General features: G+C 41.3%; 1 protein-coding gene across 3 annotated transcripts in view; it reads right to left on the bottom strand.

The window, feature by feature from the left end:
- The window catches only part of ULK2 (unc-51 like autophagy activating kinase 2), a 79472-nt gene extending 61606 nt beyond the window's left edge, over positions 1 to 17866 (bottom strand). Inside the window, exons 1-3 of one of the 3 annotated variants that reach the window (XM_027861846.1) lie at positions 17735 to 17866; positions 15917 to 16009; positions 14963 to 15004 (exon numbers count right to left, since the gene is read on the bottom strand). In XM_027861846.1, the coding sequence (XP_027717647.1) occupies positions 14963 to 15004; positions 15917 to 16009; positions 17735 to 17824 (225 nt within the window). In that variant the 5' untranslated portion in view covers positions 17825 to 17866. Of the gene's footprint in view, positions 1 to 3051; positions 3104 to 11563; positions 11688 to 14962; positions 15005 to 15916; positions 16010 to 17734 lie in introns of those variants that run through there. The other 2 variants (XM_027861847.1, XM_027861848.1) reach the window with 2 other exon arrangements.
- Positions 17867 to 18224: the final 358 nt, after the last annotated feature.

An 18224-nucleotide genomic window follows, 5' to 3' on the forward strand; every position in this document is an offset into this window, starting at 1 on the left:
TATTCTCTCCAGAGAGAGAACTGATGAACTCTTGAGTGTAGACTAAATTGTGTCTTTATTTTTCTTTTAAATTTACTTTTCGTGTCTGTGTGTGTATGTCTGTGTGTATGTTTTCTTTTGCAATATGGTTAATATGGAAATATGTTTTGCATGACTTCACATATACAAACTGATGTCAAATCTCAAGGAGGAGGAAGAGGTGAGTCAGGGAAAGTGAAACTCAAATTTTTTTTTAATTTTTCTGCATATACAAATAAAAATACATATTTTTTTAAAAAGTTTGCCAGTTCTCTCTCTCTCTCTGGAGGTAGATAGCATTTTTCATCATGAATCTCTGGAACTGTCCTGGATCACTGTATTGATCAGAGTAGCTAAGTCTCACAGTTGATCCTCATTACAACATTGCTGTTACTATATGCAACACTCTCCAGATTCCGCTCTTCATGTTGCATCAGTTCATGTAAGTCTTCCCAAGCTTTTCTGAAACCATCCTGCTTTGTCATTCGTAGAGCACAACAGTACTCCATCACAGTCATATACCACAGTTTGCTTGGCCATTCCCCAATTGATGGGCATCCCCTTAATTTCCAATTCTTTGCCACTACAAAAAGAGCTGTTGTAAATACTTTTGTACAAATAGGTCCTTTTCCCTTTTCTTTGATCTTTTTGGACCTAGTAGTGGTATTTCTGGGACAAAAGGGAGGCACAGTTTTTAGTTCTTTAGTCATAATTCCAAATTGTTCTCCAAAATGGCTGACTAGTTTACAACTCCAGGAGGAGTGCATTAACGTCCCTATTTTTCCACATCCCCTGCAGCATTTGTCATTTTCCTTTTCTGTCCTGTAAGGCAATCTGATAGGCCTGAGGTGTACCTCAGAGTTATTTTAATTTGCATTTCTCTAATCAACAGTAATTTGGAGCATTTTTTCATATGACTAGTACTACCTTTGATTTTTTTCTTCTGAAGAACAGAATTTCTCAAAAAAAAAAAACAAAAAACCATGAACTGTTAACAAATAACTTGAAAAAGTTATACAACTTATGGAATACTATTGTGCTATAAGAAATAATGAGCAAACAGACTCCAGAAAAACCTGGGAAGACTTGTATGGACTGATGCTGAGTGAAGTGACCAGAACCAGGAGAACGCTGTACACAGTAACAGCCACATTGTGTGATGACTAACATTGATAGACTTAGCCCTTCTCAGCAATGCAAGGATCTAAGACATCTCCAAAAGTCTCATGATGGAAAATGCCGTCCACACCCAGAGAAAGAACTATGGAGTCTGAATGCAGATCGACGCGTACTATTTGCTCTTCTTTTCTTCTTCTGTTTTGTTCCTTTCTTGCAGTTCCTCCTTTTGGTTCTAATTCTTCCTTACAACATGACTAATGTGAAAATGTTTAATAGGAATGTATATGTAGAGCCTATATCAGATTGCTTGCCATTTTGGGGACGGAAGGGAGCGGGAGAAAAATTTAAAACTCAAAAGCTTATGGAAGTGATTGTTGAAAACTAAAAATAAATCAACAAAAAAAGGGAAACAAAAAAATCCTTTGATACATCAAAAAAAAGTTATACAACTTAGGTTAGAGACGCAAATTAAAACTGGGGTACTACCTAATATCCATCAAATTGGCAAAAATAAATTAAAACAATACAACTCAATATTTGTGGGAGTATGAAGAAATAGGCACACTTACTCAGTTCTAGTCCAATGCAAGCTAGCAGAATCTTTCTAAAGGGCAGCATGCAATAAAAGTTACCAAAATAATCAACCCTTTGACCCAGGAATTTTGTCACCATGGCTATATCCTGAAAATGTTGTCAAATGAATACATGAAAAGACATTTGTTAAGCAAACGCAGGAGATGGGACAGAAAAGGGCAGGACAGCCCCTACTCTCCAGGAGTTCCCACTACCTAAGGATGTGGATGGAAAGGGGACACGTGCCAGCTACAGGGCAAACCCAAGAAAGGGCTTCCTGTCCAAAGAGCTTCACAGGGGCAGCTAGGTGGCAAGTGGATAGAGCACCATCCCCCGGGTTCAAATTTGACTTCAGACACATAACACTAGCTGTGTGACCCTGGGCAAGTCACTTAACTCCATTGCCTAGACCAAAAAAAAAAGAGCTTCACAACCACACTGGTTTTAAAGTGCAAAAAGTAAAGAAAAGATGGAACCTATGTGTTCAACAATAAAGGGAACGGTCATATAAACTGTGGTATAGCAAAATGTAACAAAGCGCTTAAGACAAATACAAGATATATAGAGACTCGCGAAATAACACAGAATGAAAAATCAGAATAACAATAATCAGCATTTACATGCACTTTAAGTTTTACAAAGACTTTACAAAGATGACCTTGTTTGATCCTCACAACAACCCTAGGATGTGCCATTACTATCCCCATTACAGGTGAGGAACCGAGGCAGACAGACCTGAAGTGAATTACCCAAGGTCTCAGAGCTAGGAAGTGTCTGAGGTGACATTAGAAATCAGGACATGCTGACACTAAGTCGCAGTGACCTGTGCAATGGGTCATCTAGCTGCTTATAACAATAGTACTCTAGGAACAGAGTATATAGCAACTTATTATATAAAGAGAAGAAAAATGATCGGAAATTAGTGGGCAAAATCTTGAAGGAGACAGAATAACTAAAAAATTATACTTTATACATCAAAAATAGTCATTCAAATGTTGCAAAGCAAGTTGAACTGGATGTACTGTTTGATATTATGATAACAGCAGGAATCCCAGCTCTAACAGTGACTTCCCTGGCCCCCAATCTTTGTGCCCCTTCCCTCCTCAAACGGCTCCATATTCCCTCTCTGGACCTGCCCCTGGGCACTCCCAGTAGAGGAACAGCTCCTAGAGGGCAGACAAGGTGGGTGTCTTCAGCCTCCAAGCCAAACAAGGGTCTTCTCGAAACACACCACAAACATCTTTAATTAACCTTAATAAGCTCATGACCTTCAGCAAGCCACTTAACTCTCTTCGCCTCAGTTTCCTTTTCTATAAATAAAGAATTAGGACCATGACTCACCTCACCGGGCAAGATGGCAAAGATGGCAGAGAAACAGTCTCTGTTGAAGAGGCTGCAGAAAAGAGGCACAACTGAGGCTGGTAGAGAGATTTTTTCCCAACCAACATGGAAAATGATTTGCAATTACGCTAAAAAAAATTTTTTAATTTCTTTTTAGAAAGTGACTGAAATGTCACCCTTTCATCCTAGGAATTTACCAAAAAAATTTAATTATTAATGAATTTAAATCTAATGCTAATTATTTAATTGAAGCTTATTTTAATTATTTTATTGAATTCAATTGGGTGAAGGGCTAAACAGCTGTTATACATGAATGTAAAAGTTTATTACCTGTGCTCTAAGAAATGATGAATATTAAGAACTGAGAAGAAGGGAAAGCCCTAAGAACTGATGTCTAGTGAAGGAAGCAGGACCAGCATCACAAGAACACACTTAGAGCTGGAAGGAACCTCAGGTCCTTGCCCCTTCATTGTTTATACATGAGAAAACTGAGGCCCAAAAAGGTTAGGTCACTTGCCCAAGGTCACACAGAGAGCTAACAGTACAGCTGAGGGGAGTCAAAGTCAGTTCTGACTAAAGTAAGCACCCCAATGAACCCTGCTATCTCCACACACAAAGACTACCACGGATGCTCAAAGAAAAAGGAAATCAAAGTGAATGCTGTGGCAAGATAACCAAACACATCCCTCCCTTCACCGCAGAGGTGGTGGGACAGTGGAAATAGAGCACTGCAAGACTGTCAGACATCATTAATGTTCTAGATGGTTCTGCTGAACTGTCTTTTTAAATTCTTTCTTACAAGGGATGACTTGCTGGGCAGGATCTATCTGGGAAATCTCTCTTCCTTTGAGGTCCTTGCTATTCATATCTACCACCCCATCAAAATCCTCATAGCAACTGTCTACAGACTACCAAGTCACTCTCCTTCCTTCCTTCCTTCCTCCCTCAAAGCCCTCTGGTACCTGCTCACAATGCTCCTCTCCTCTCTAAATCCACCCCTCATACTAGGGGTATTTCAACATACATACTGACTCTCCCTCAAACATCCCAACCATTTATAGTTCCTCAACCTACTCACTTCCCATGATAGGAGCTATTCCTCCACCCACCTCAGCCACAAAGCTAATCAAATCCTTGATCCCGCCATCACCTACAATCCTTGTATGCAGCTTGCTTTTTATGTATTTGTTTGCATGTTATCTCCCCCATTAAACTGTAAGCTTCTTGGGAGAAGGGACTGTCATTTGCCCCTTTTTATATCCTTAACAGTGCCTGGCACATTATTAGGCACTTGATAAATGTTTACTGATTGAGAGAATGTGATTGGGAAAAATGGCATCAAGAAAAAGAATGCAAGTTTCTTGAGGGCAGGGGATGTCTTTCAGAAGGGAGCTTAATAAATGTTTGCTGGATGGAAAGAAAAGAGGGGCATTAGAGTAGATGACCTAAAGGTCTAAAGGTTCCTTCCAACTCCTCCAATCTGAAATTAAACCCTGTCAAGACAGAGACAGATGAATCAAAGCAGAGAGAGATGAAAACCACTCGAAACCTGAACTAGCAGAATAAAGGCAGTGGGAGAAGAGAGAAGGATGTGAGAAATTTTTGGAGGTAAAGTCAATAGGACGTGGCAACCAATTGACTGTATATGAGTGGGTAGGTGTAAAATCAAATATGACTCAAGATTTCAGGCCTGAATGACTGAGAATTGGCAATGCCATAAAGAGAAAAAAGTGAATTTGTGGTCTGTCATAGGGGCCCAGGAGAATCTGAGCAAGCACCCAATCCATATACAGCAGCCCTGAAACAGGGCCAAAATTAAAATTTGTTAAACTTCTTCAGGCTGCAGATAGGTTAAGAGAACTAGAGACAGACTGATGATGGTTGGCTGCTGCAGGCCATGTGACAACAGGAGAGTTCGCAGTGGTGGGCCTCGCTATATGTTGTGCAGGCCTGACATCACTGCCCAAGATGACACAAATACATGCTGCTTTGCATATTTTAGGCACAATTATCCTCATCCCCAGTTCATGACACGAAGTCTATCTGGCCATGCCAAATTCTACCACTGGGGCCTCCTACAACTCTAATCCTCAATCAGAACTTTCCTTCCCATAATACAGTAACTGCCAGTCTCAAACTCCAATGTCACTCAAAACCTCCAATGGTCCACACTGGTTCCAAGATCAAGTTCAAATTCTTTTCCAGAGAATTCAAGGCTTTTCATGAGCTAGTTGTACCTCCCTTATCCAGTCTTCTTTTTCATTATTTCCAACATAAACATGCTGTGGCTAAGTCAGACCCTATGCTCTTTTGGTCTGTTTCACCATCACTCCCCATGACTCCCCCACCACTACCACCATCGCCACCAAAACCTTCCCCCACTAACAAATGAGGCCAATCAAACGAATGTTCCATTCCATTCCATCTCCAGCTACTCTTAGCAGCTGTCCTCTGTGCCCTGTCCATCCAGACTCTTCCTCCTCATCATCCTGATCCGGGCCTAGAAAAGTCTTCCACAAACCACTCTGAAAGGCTTCTTGGAAGGTGGATGGATTACCGGTGCCCCTGACTTGTCCCCTCTAAGCACAGATAACTAAGAATTGACTTCTACTGTCTCTCATCTTTGTTGCTGTTGAGTCATTTCAGTTGTATTCAATTCTTTGTGACCCCAACTTGGGGTTTCTTCGCAGAGATACTGGAGTGGTTTGCCATTTCCTTCTCCAGCTCATTTGACAGATGAGGAAACTGAGGCAAACAGGGTTAAGTGACTTGCCCAGGAAATTCTAAATGGGATTTTAGATGAAATGTGTGAATTGCAGTTGGCGTATTAATTGAAAAGGTTTTTGAATGACTGACCAATTACAATTCCAGAGGACTGATGCTGAAGCTTGCTACTACCCACTTTCTCACAGAAATAAGGGGATGGACTCAAGTTGCAGAATGACACAGCCAACTTAGAAATCTGTTTTGTTTGACTATGCCTGTTTGTAACAAAGGTTGTGTTTTTCTTTCTTCTTAATTGGGGTGGCGGGGTGAGGAGCTAGAGAAAGGGTTGCTAATATGAAAAAGACAAAAGAAAGAAGGACATTGAAACATGTATCTGAAATGCAAAGGAGAGAAGGAAAGCCAGAAGGAATCACCAATAGAATATCTTTGCAAGTAATATATTGAATTTATTATATATTTAAGAAAAAATGCAAGCTGTCCATAACAGACCTGCAGTTTCACATGCAACCCCCTTTCTGCTAAACCGTGGACACAGAAATATTTATTCTAGTTGATATCTGTTGAGTTTAGAATTTTTAAAATTAGAAAAAAAATCAAATTTCTTTCCTTCCTCCTCTGGCCATCTCAATGCTACACATTTTAACATCCAGCTCAAGCAGTGCCACATCTACTCCAGGCCTTAATCTCCCCTTTCAGTGAACTTATTGTCCCTCACGCTAACCCTTTATCATACACTTTCTTGTAGTTATTTCTACCTAATTTTCGTATGCATTTTGTGTCCTGCAGCATATTTTAAGATCATGGAACAGCAGGGAGCATCCATAGTACTGTATTTTTGTTGTATTGTAGACACTCAAAAAGTTTTTCAATTAAAAAAACCAACTGCAATTCACAAATCCCACTTAAAACCCCATTAGGAATTGTTGACTAGGGAAATATTAGTTAACTCTCAATAACTTCTGCTAACAGAGAGGACAGAAATGGCACCAATAATCCAAAAATTTGGGGAACATAACTATTTATATTTAAAAGGCTTTTCCAAGTAGCTAAGAATGTGGGCTTGAAAACTCAAAATGAAGGTAAAGTCACTAGAATATCTGAAAACAAAAGTGTAACCTGTATCTCCTCTAACAGCCCCTTGCTGAATGCTTTAAAATTTGTCATTGATAACTGCCCTTCCTGGATAATTGTAAGTGGACAGCTGTTGGCTAAATATGATACTTTTATAAATATCTTATTTTTACACCACTAATACTTCCCATTGCATCCATCCCCTAACCCTTCCCAGAAATCAGTCCCTTAAAATAAAGAATAAAAGGAGAAGAGGAAAGAGCTATCAAAACTAACCAACATATCAAAAGTCTGACACTTTATGCAACGTTCTACCATCCACAATCCCCCTGCCCCTGCAAAGAAACAGGGAGAGTTACTTTCTCAAATACGATCCTTTTAAAAAATTAAATATTACATTCATTTCATAATGTTCAATTTTTTTAAAACCAATGTCCTTACTCTGCTCAAAAGTACTTTTTATTTTCTTCTGAGTGAATGCTTTAGCCATCAACATCAACATAAAAGCATTACAAATTTGCTACCAGGCTAAATGTGAGCCGACATCTACCTACACCATCATATATCTTGCATGCTGCCAATTATTCATATAAAAAAGAATCAAGGCTAGCAATCTACCACACAAAGCAAGGCAAATCACTTTCTGGCAAACAAAAGCACGTACAGCCAGTTCTTGCTTAATGTTAAATGGACCATTCTGAAGACCTTCCCTCCCCTCACAGGGCTCCATGTGGCCCCACCCCTGTAGCCCCCAAAACCAGGAGGCGAGAGGGGCTTCAGTGCCTGGAGCCCTCTGCTGCTGTCCCTAACTGTCCATACTTAAAGGTACATGAAATTTAGCAGGCATTCAGAGTAAGCTTAATTTTCCAACTAGCATGACATGCTTGCCTTGAAAAGGAAGAAATTATCTTCCCATCACACACAAACTGAAGGGTCTGCAAACAGAAAGTAACACATTTTCATAAATGAGCAGACCACAGGGTGAGTGAGGAACAAAAAAAAAAACTTCAATTTCCTCTTGGGGACAAGCAGATCTCTGTGATCTTGAGAATCTGTCGTCAACTGATCCTTTACGTCCTCCCAAATGACGAAAGAAACCTCAAGCCTACTTCTTTCCAATTCAATCTTTATCTCCAACATCAGCTATGCCCTGTGAAATCTTTCGACTGTTCTGAATAATCACAATATAAGTCTAGGCTTCTTTACAGATGCTGCCTACACATACAAGCACCTCCTTACAGTAAGGAGGGATGCAGACCGCACTGTGATTTTGGGGTGGAAAAGGTGACATATCATTCAGAGTCTCCAGTAAAAGACCAGAAAGGAGCATGGTAGAATGTAAAGAACACTGGATTTGGGGACAGAAAACACAGGTTTTGAATCCCATCTTTGCTATAAACTAACATCCTCATCTGTAAAATTAAAGAGTCAAGAATGACTTGAGGCCCCTTTCAATGTGAAGTATTAAGATGCCACGAAAAGGAAAAGAACTTAGTATTCTATAGTACAGACCATATGAACAAGAGGAGATACCTCAGAAAAAAACCATCATTTCTGCAGATAATCAAGAATTAGCTATAAAAGTCATCTAAATAGTATTAAGACAATAATCGCTGCGTTCGTTTCTTCAGATCTAGGATCCAGAAACGTCTCTGACTGTTGCTGTTCAGTTTTTTCAGTTGTGTCTGACTTTCCACGACCCCATTTTGGGGTTTTCCTGGCAAAGATCCTGGAGTGGTTTGCCATTTCCTTCTCCAGCTCATTTGATAGATGAGGAAACTGAGGTGAAGAGAGTGAAGTGACTTGCCCAGGGTCACACAGCTAGTAAGTGCCTGAGGCCAGACTGGAACTCAGGAAGTGAGTCTTCCTGTCTTCAGGCCCAGTGGCTGCCCAGCTTCTCACAGCACTTTGTGGCGAGCACCATAGAACGAACCCACACAGACGTCATTGGCTCAGGGTGATGGGAAGGGGCCGGTAAGGCACTGATTTTTAGCTACGTGACTCAGAGCTACATTTGTAAACATCACTAACCAGGAAAGCCAGCTAACTACATCACGCCCTGAAGAGTGTAATACAGCAAACACTGAAGCAAGACCTATCACCAACTAGAATGAAAAAACAAACCCTAATCAGGATCAAGTTCTCTCAGTTCACTCATCCTTGCTTCCTTCCTACCCCCAACTAAAATCACAAGTGAATCAAACTCTTCTGTGGTTATGTGGTCACACTCGGCGTGTGAACCTAGAAGTAGATCTTGATTTGTAAAGAGTTCTTCTTATTAATAACACCTAATTTCTGAGTTCAGAAGCCTAAATATTCTTGGCCCCAGTAGTGAGTGCACATCAGTTACCCCTCTCTTCTACTATTCTGCCCTTTCCTGGCACAGACAAAGCAGTGGCAAAGCCCAGAGAAGAAGGGGTGCCAAAGGGCAACAGTGAGGACTAGCACACAACTCCTTGTCCATCCTTCTCCCTCCCCCTAACACACACTCATGAATGACTGGACAGATAACTGGAAAAACGTAGTCTTCACCTCTACAGTTCTAGGTCAGATTTCCCCTCCAGTTTCCAAGTTTGTCAGTCACCATTACTGTGGTAGCAGATCGAGTCAGGCAGAAGACTCTTGAGAAGTGTTCACCCTAATGTCAGTTTAGATAAACCTTCCCCTACCCCCACAGCACAGCATATGCAAGACAAAAAAAAAAAAAATTAAACAGAGATTCTTAAACTGGAGTCTGTGGAAAGATTTCAAAGGATCCATGAGCATAGTGGGGGAAAAAATTTTTTACACCTTTATTTTCACTAACTTCTAAGGGAAATTTAGTATTTCTTTCAATCATGAATTTTTAAAAAATATTATTCTAAGAGGAGGTATGTAAGTTTCACCAGACTGCAAGAAGTCTAAGCCACAAAAAAAGTTAAGAATCCGCAATTTAAAACATTCTGACCCATAAAGTGACACCTTACCTATTACATGTTCTTATATAAAATTAAGAAAGGAAAACTTAAAGGTATTAGGAAAACCAAAAGTGAAATCCAAGAACATCCTCCCAAAAGTGATAGAAGCAAACAAAGCACCACTATGTAAAATTACCAAAAACCTCTCAAGTTTTCATAGGAAACATCTCTACCAGGCAACGGTAGTTCTCTGACTTTGGTGCTCCTGTGCTAGGCCTTTTTCTGTTTTCATTTTCTTACTCTACTGTATGGTTCCACATAGAGAGATCTCCAGGCGCATAAAGTAGCTACTGGAATATAAACTTTACTAAGGTCTGAGACTGCCAAATCCCACCATTTGACCTAATGCAACAAGTTTTCATATGCTACCTACTACGTGCAAAGCTCACACAGGAAAAATCAAAAAGGGAAATTATTTTGCTAACATATCACACTAAATGATTCATGCCAAAATTCATACAAATTTGAGGTTTGCAAAAATCATATTTTGGTGATATTTTCACTTGGTAATTTAAAAAAAAGAAATAATTACAGGTATAAAAAAGAAGCACAGACACAAATGTTAGAATTTTTTTAATGGTACTTTCTACAAATCATGCGTAGCCAGAGTTTTAGAGAAATTTTGGAAACTGGAATGATGCTTGGTGTATCTTCACTGAACATGCTGGTGCTTCACTACATTTCAAGCAGCAGAGTGCCAGACCTGGAGTCAGAAAGGTCAAATCCAGCCTCACACACTTCCCAGCTGTGTGGCCTTGGGCAAATCACTTAGCCTTGGTTTGCCTCAGTTTTCTCATCTATAACTGCACCTACCTCCCACGGTTGTCGTGAGGGTCCAATGAGATATTTATAAAGTGATCAGCACAGTATCTGGTACATATAAGCTCTCCATAAATGCCAGTCATTTTTATAATTATGCCTAATGTGATCGATGGCCTATTATTAAATAGCACTGTTTTTAAGTGAGTGAGCTCTCACTGCCACAGCCAGCACAATAAGACTTCCAAGACAATTGTTTTTCTGTAATGTCCACATCTCCTTGCAAAGACAGGTCCCTAATGGCAAAGTATCACATGGAAGTACCCACCTGGCAGATGCTCCTCCATGGGGATACCAAACCTGCAGAATCAAAGGAAACTAACGCCACGCATGCTGGTTTTCCCAGCAGACAAGTCAAAAGACAACTCATGTTTAAAAACAGATTCTATAATATTGCCCTCCCAATAAGAAATGGTCTATAGGTAGCAGAGGTTAAAAGCAGGAGAGGAGAGGCAGCTAGATGGCGCAGTGGACAGAGCACCATGCCTGGATTCAGGAGGACTTGAGTTCAAATCCAGCCTCAGACACATAACACTTAATAGCTGTGTGACCCTGGGCAAGTCACTTAACCCTACTGCCTAGGACAAAAAAAAAAAAAGGCAGGAGAGGAGGAAACAATTAATAAGCAAGGAAATAATTTCTAACAATGTAGCTTTTTCTTCATTTTTTCATCAAAGTGACAGAAACATATCAGCAAGGTTCACCAAGAGCCTGCTTTTGTTCTGTGCCACACTTCTCGGGTATAGATATTAACCAAAAATAAAAGGTTAAGGACAAGTTTTTCCTGCACTCCCTTCCTTCCCACCCCAAACTTAGGGGCACTTAGAAGAAGCCAAAGGAAAGCGTAGGGAGATGAGGTCCTTTTTCACCACCACAGACCTTTCCTACATCCCTCACGGGTATGTGAACACAGGGCTTTACAGGAACTCATCACCAACCTTTCGGTTCTTTGCACTGAGCCAGGCAGCCTGTAAACAGCAGACAATCTGTTTCTGGAACAACATCTGAAGCCTTACCAGCAGGGTAGAATCAGCCAAAACTTACACTCCCCAGACGCATAGGCTGTGGGAAACCAAGGACTTGCCTCAAAAGTGGGACACGTTTGTATATACAAATGGGAAAGTTCATACCAGATGGTCGCAATTTTTGATAAATATATACAATTTTAAATGGTATATTACTATATAATACAATGTAGTAACTCTCTGAAAAGTTGCTGTACACTTGCTAGATATTTTTAAAGTCTGTGTGAACACTGAAGTGCTATAATAAGTGTGAGTTATTATTATCCTTCTCTGATATAAAGCTAGGGGAACACAGAAGGAACCAGGCATTTCTAGCTCCCAATGAGCTTCGTCACTACTCCATTCTGTTAGAAAATAGTCTAGCCTACCCTCCCCTAACTCCCAACACAACCCCAATCCCAAGAATATTTCTTAGGAAAGCTTAGGCTTAGGAGGGGAGTCATGAGTTTGCATGAGCATATTTGTTGAACAGGTCTTACCTGTCAATATTTAAGTATGTGACTGTTTGGAAATAAAATACAAAAATCTCTGTGTAACTCTTATCTTAACAAATATATTTCAGAAAAGCCAGAAGACTTAATGGCAAAAATATGCACCTGACATAGGCACAGTTTCTCTTTTCCCTCAAAACAGCTCCAAGTTCTCAATTAATTTTCACTATAAGATGACAACACGGAGAAATCTGCCAATGTGTCACTGCACAAATCATGTACATTTATAACGATGGTATCTTTCTGGGCACAGCAGCCTGAAAAGCATTAAGTCATATATAAAGAGAAACTTTTACCAATTCCATATTTGTCCCAAATAAAGGCAGCAATTAATATGTGGAACCTAACACCTTCAGGAAAAAAAATATGAGCCCCTCATTTTTCACAGAGGATAAGAAATGATTTGCATTTATTCTGATAAAACTTCCTAGACTGTCAGACCTTAGAAATTCTAATTAAAGAACAATACTCACCCCCATAAAGCCATGACTAAGTGTTTATTCCTCTACCTTAGGGGAACATCACATTTTATGGCAATCCTTATTACACCAGAACTCACAGAACACCAGAAGCATAAAGTTAACTATGTATCTCAGGCATCTTCTTCCTGACTTTCTATGTAAGGAAAAGCAAAAAAGTTAGGCCAGCTACCCAGAGCTAGCCTGGGGCAAAGCAGGATCACAGAGGGAGACCTTAGTGTCTAGGCCAGGGCTTTTTCCACTCAACCCCATTGACAAAACATCCAGATATGAGATTGCTCTGTATTTACCTACCCCTTTGGGCAAGTTCGAGGAACATAAGCACTCCGCCCAAATCTCTCTACCAATAATGCTATCAGTTTAGAATCTCAAGAAAATTCAGCATCTTTATCATTAATTGTGGCCAAATCACCCAAATTCCATTCCATTCCAATCTATTCTCAATCTAGTTTATTTCTTGGCCTTCTCATCACCAGTTTTATGAATTATCATTTAGTTGTCATAATAAAGTCACCATGTTATTTCAAGTGCCTCCAAACACAGGTAAAAGATGTCATCTGAACCAAAACATAACCACCCGAAACTGAAAAACCCACTGGCCTTAATATCTCCTTTGGTCAATGGGAAGCTTTCAATCTAGGAGAGCAGATGTGTGAAGGCATGACTAGTCCATACCTACCCTGAATGGCAGAGCCCCAGCCTCTAAGAGGTACCTGCCAAAGCCTCAAGGGATGGAGATAAGGAAGAATTCTCCCAAAGGCACCTGACTGATGCAGCTGTGAGTGACCACACAAGTTAATTCTTGAGGGACCAAAGCTCAGCTTAGAAAGGGAAAGCTTGGAAAGATGCCTAGAGGATAGAGAGGGGAAAACAGTGGAGGACAGAAGTAAGCATGGCTGTATTGGAGACAAGTCCTACAGGTGGCTATTTCTGGAAAAATAGGATGCGACCCATCTTCCCACTGTCCAACTGGCTTAATGGGGCCAAAGCTGAGCTTAGAAGGGGAAAGCTTGGAAAGTTGCCTAGAGGATAAAGGGGAGAAAAGTGGGAGAACAGTGGCGGACAGAAGTAGGCACGGTTTTATTGGAGACAAGTCCTATTCCTGGAAAAATGGGATGTGACCCATCTTCCCACTGTCCAACTAGCTTAATGGATCACAGAGCTAGAAAGGACTTCAGGACATCTAGGCAAACCCCTCATTCTACAGATGAGGTTGACCACATACCCCTAAGGGTCAGGCCAAGGTCTCCACTTTGCCCACCACTGCCTTAGTATACTGTACTCATGAACTGCTACGGCCAAAACAGGTCCCCTGGTAGCCACACCTACCCCACAATCCCACAAAATCATTCAATCGCTAATCCAACCACCCTGAAGATATATTCTAAGATTCTGATTTTTAATTATGCTTCAACAACCAAAGAATGGTCCCCAAAGAAGGAAAGAAATCACTGCCAGGAAAAAAAAATCTAATGGTATACAGTATACATTCCCAACCTGGCACATTAGCACCTCCCCTGAATTTAGTAGGATTTTCTGTAAGCCACTGAAATCAGGAAATTTAGAGTCAATACCAGTCTACAGTTCTCCTACTGGGTAATGCCATGCCAGCTGACGCTCCGTCCACAGAGACTAAGTCAGACTACACCACAAGCCTCTGAAGAGAAATAAATCCTGCCCACTCCCAACAAGGGATTTCTAGACTAGCTTTGTTTTCTTATTTTTCCTTCTATAATCCTCTCAATTTCACAAAGAATGTTCAACTTACACTTTTGCAGATAAGGTAAGAAAAAAAAATCACACCACCAAATTTCCCACAGTCCTTTATATATTTATTAACAGAGAAATGATGTATTTAATGTTAATGAGCATCATTAGCCAGAAATACAAGGCCAGGGCAACAATATACATCCTCAACATTTACCAATTTACTTTTCCACTGCCTCATTTAAGGCCAATAATTCATGTAATTTAAATGGCTTCTTTAACTAGGGCTTTAACAGATCTTAAGATGAATGAAATTTTACATATTATCAAGTCCAATCTCCTTATTTTACAGGGGGAAACTAAGGTTAAATGAGGCTATCCAAGTTCCTATATCCAGTTGGAGAAAATGAATCTTATGCACATATAGACATACATACACATATATTACATATACGTATGTATACACATACACAAATATGTATATTACATAATCCAATCATACTTAGCAAGAATGTAATGTTATTTTCTCAATTTCAATTTCCAAGACTTGCTAGGTATTATATGAATTTTCAATGAAATAATACTTTAAAAAACAGACATCACAGTAAGAAAAAAAGGAATCCAAATCAACACACCTGGACATCATAGAGAGCCACAATATTTTCATGCTGAAGTTCCTATAAAACAAATTCAATCATAAAAATATTTCTTTTAACAAAAGTTAAATGAAAATGAGACCAATAGATTAAAGCAAAGCATAACTTTTATATATTAATTATTACCAGGTTACAAATAGGCAAATAAAACACAGATTCATCTGACAAGCCTTGTTCTTAGAAAATATAAGGACTCAATTTCTTCTACTACCTACATTTTAATTAAATATAAGAAGAACTCTTGTAAAGTAAAAATAATTGATTCAAGCCTAAAAAACAAACTGATGTGGCTGAAAGGGCCACAGATAGCATAGCTGGCTACCTAAAAGCAACGTACAATTTCTAAACAGCAACAGAATCACTGATAAAATTAAAAAGATTACTTTAAAAGATACATTATCTGCCTGAGGTAACAGCTAATTAGTCTAAGCAAACATTTCATTTCTGGGTGAACATGAGAGGCCACATCCAAGGAACACAACTTAATAGAAAAGTTCCTCAATTTAGCAGAGATGGCGCTAAATGCTGAATTTGTATTGTGTGGCCAACTGGAAATACAAAAACTACAAGATAAAGACAGTGCCTCCCTCCTCCTCCTTTGGGAAGTATGTACTTTCTCAATTAATAACAACAGGGAAAAAAGAAAAAACCTCAGAAGTCAGATTTAATATATTACCACTTTCCATTAACTTCTAAATCTAATGAAAGAAAACAAGAAATGTTATCTGGTCATAAATTAACTTAGTCTCCTAAAATATTTTAGAGCATCAAATATTCCAAAGAACTATGCTCCCTCCCATAAGATAAGAGCAATAGTGAATGCTCCCTGGCTGTCTTCCCACTCAATTCTAGGCCTCTGCCTGTCAAGGCTGCTAAGGATCATTTGTAAATATAGTATGAAGGGATACAAAGTAAGAAGACATATCCACATACCTTTAAGATCTTAATTTCCTTTCCCAGAAGTATTTGTGATTTTGACAAATTTTTTTTATTAATGCTTTTTATCGCTACTTCCCAATCAGTTTTCTGAAAAGGAAAAAACAAAGATTTCATTAGATTAGCACTGAAATAAATTCAAATTTTAGCACACCCCTGTGTGCTAATCTAGGACTCTTGGCAAAAAAGAATGGCCAAACCTTTCACAATTATTTCTACTCCTGACATGCCTTTACATTAAACATTCTGAAACCTGACTCTAACGCTTTTCAAAAGCACAAGACTTCTATGCTGACAAAAAAGAAACAAAAAAGTCTTGAGCATGCTCCTTTGTTTTTTTTTTTTAAGTCCACAGTTAAATCATTTTTTCCACTCATACTTTATGATACCCAAAGGGGGGGGGGGCGGTGTTGCTATGCTTGCATGGGGCATATAGGAAGTAATGCTGGGAAACGTGACACTTTTGAGTTTTGGAAAACCTCGGCCAATGGGAGGGCAGCCAATTTTCCATTGGGTCTACAATTATGAACATTAATATGACAAACACTGGAACTACCGGACTCCCCAAAGGCCACAAGGCCCCTAGCCTCATCGTTGTTTAAAATGTCTGAGATGAATAGTATTTTGGAGTCTCAGGAAAAACAAGATAAAACTTTTCTCGTGTTATAAACAAAATACATACATAATAACTTGAAGCAAGAAAAACACTACATGGTTGTCGGTAGATGGAGCTCTGCCTGTTGAATAAGGTTTAGGCCCTCAAAACAATCTAGACAATACAAACAAACGGGGGAAAAAAAACTGGGGACAACTGTAGGCTAATAAGGCCTTCCATATAGCTAAACCTAAAGTTTAAAAAGGACTGATTTCCTTCCAGTAACCAACGCAGACCCCTCTGCTTTTGCTTACACATACGAAGTTACCAAAAAAAAAAAAGAAAGAAAAACCCTGATCTCATTAAAAAATGTTTCACGGTTATACTATGTTTCCTATATAGTTGGGTTTTGTTTTGTTTTTTTCAATTGATGGTGTAAAGGCAACTTTAACCCAATATTAAATGCACTAACTGGTAACAACATCTTATCCATTAAAATGTAAAAGTTAGAGAAATGTATCAGAGAGGCTGCAATCCTACAGTTCCTAAAGGAAGTCAGGTTTTATTGGCCTTTGTTTTTTGTTTTGTTTTTCAGGAAGGAGGGAAGGAAGCAGTAAGAAGGTCAAGTCCAGTGGGGTTGATAAGGGAAGGGGGTCAGAAACTTGTTAGCGGCCGAAAATCTATTCCTTTGCGGTCTGGGTAGGAGCGGGGTCGAATCTGGGCAAGCTCGTGGAGGGGAGATGGGGGGGGGGGGCCAGGGACACACTGGTGTTGTCAATGCTAGGGATGGAGAAGGGCGAGGGGTCGGAGAAAGGAGAGAGGGGATGACAAGGACGGAAGCGGGGCAGAGGCAATGGAGGGAGAACGGGGGGATGAAATCAGGGACGCTGGCGCTGTCAATCATGGGGGATGGAGAGTGACAGAGGATGGAGGAGGATGGAGGGGGGCCCGGGGCACGCCGGCGCTGTCATCCTGGGGCGCTCTGAGACAACCCACAACAACAAAAAGGCACCACGTCAGTGGGTGTGTTTGAGCAATGCTGGGAACGGCTGAGCCGCCCCCACATACGCCCCCTCCCACAGTCACAAGTTGGCTTTGAGATGACAAGCTGGGGAAGGGGCTCTGGGGCCGGGGTCAGAGATGGCGATGCTGGGGGAGGGGAGCTGCTGCCGGGGTCGCCCCCAGCCCCCGCCTTGGGGAGGGGGTCGCGCAGCGGCTACCTTGCGATGCCGGCCTTTGAAGACCACGGCGAAGGCTCCGTGCCCGACGAGGTCTTTTTTGCTGTACTCGAAGTCCCCCACCACCTCCATGCTGGGCTTGCTGGGCGGGGGGCATGAAGCCCGGCGGGGGGGGGGCGGAGGCGGGAGGCCGCTCAGCCCCGCAGGGCCCCCAGGTCCGGCCGCGGCGTCTCCCCGGCCGCACGAGCGGCGGCTGCGGGCCCGGGCCCCGGCCGGGCGGCGGGGGCGCTCATGACGGGGGTGGGCGACCTCCCTCGAAGCCCCAACGAGCGCGGGCGGGCCCGGGCGGCGGCGGCGATCGAGCGGGGCACCGGAGGCCTGCGGAGCGGCGGCCCCAGGCGGGGCAGCAGGGCGCCCGGCGGCCGGGGCTCAGCCAGGCCTCGGGGGCCGCCCGCCGCCGCCGCTCCTCCGCATGGTCCGGCCCCCGGCTGGGGGAGCTCCAGCCGCGCCGCTCGCGTCCCGTCCCCTCCCG

Source organism: Vombatus ursinus, unplaced genomic scaffold (genome assembly GCF_900497805.2).
Source record: "Vombatus ursinus unplaced genomic scaffold, bare-nosed wombat genome assembly UNPS02014768.1, whole genome shotgun sequence".
NCBI lineage: Eukaryota > Metazoa > Chordata > Mammalia > Diprotodontia > Vombatidae > Vombatus > Vombatus ursinus.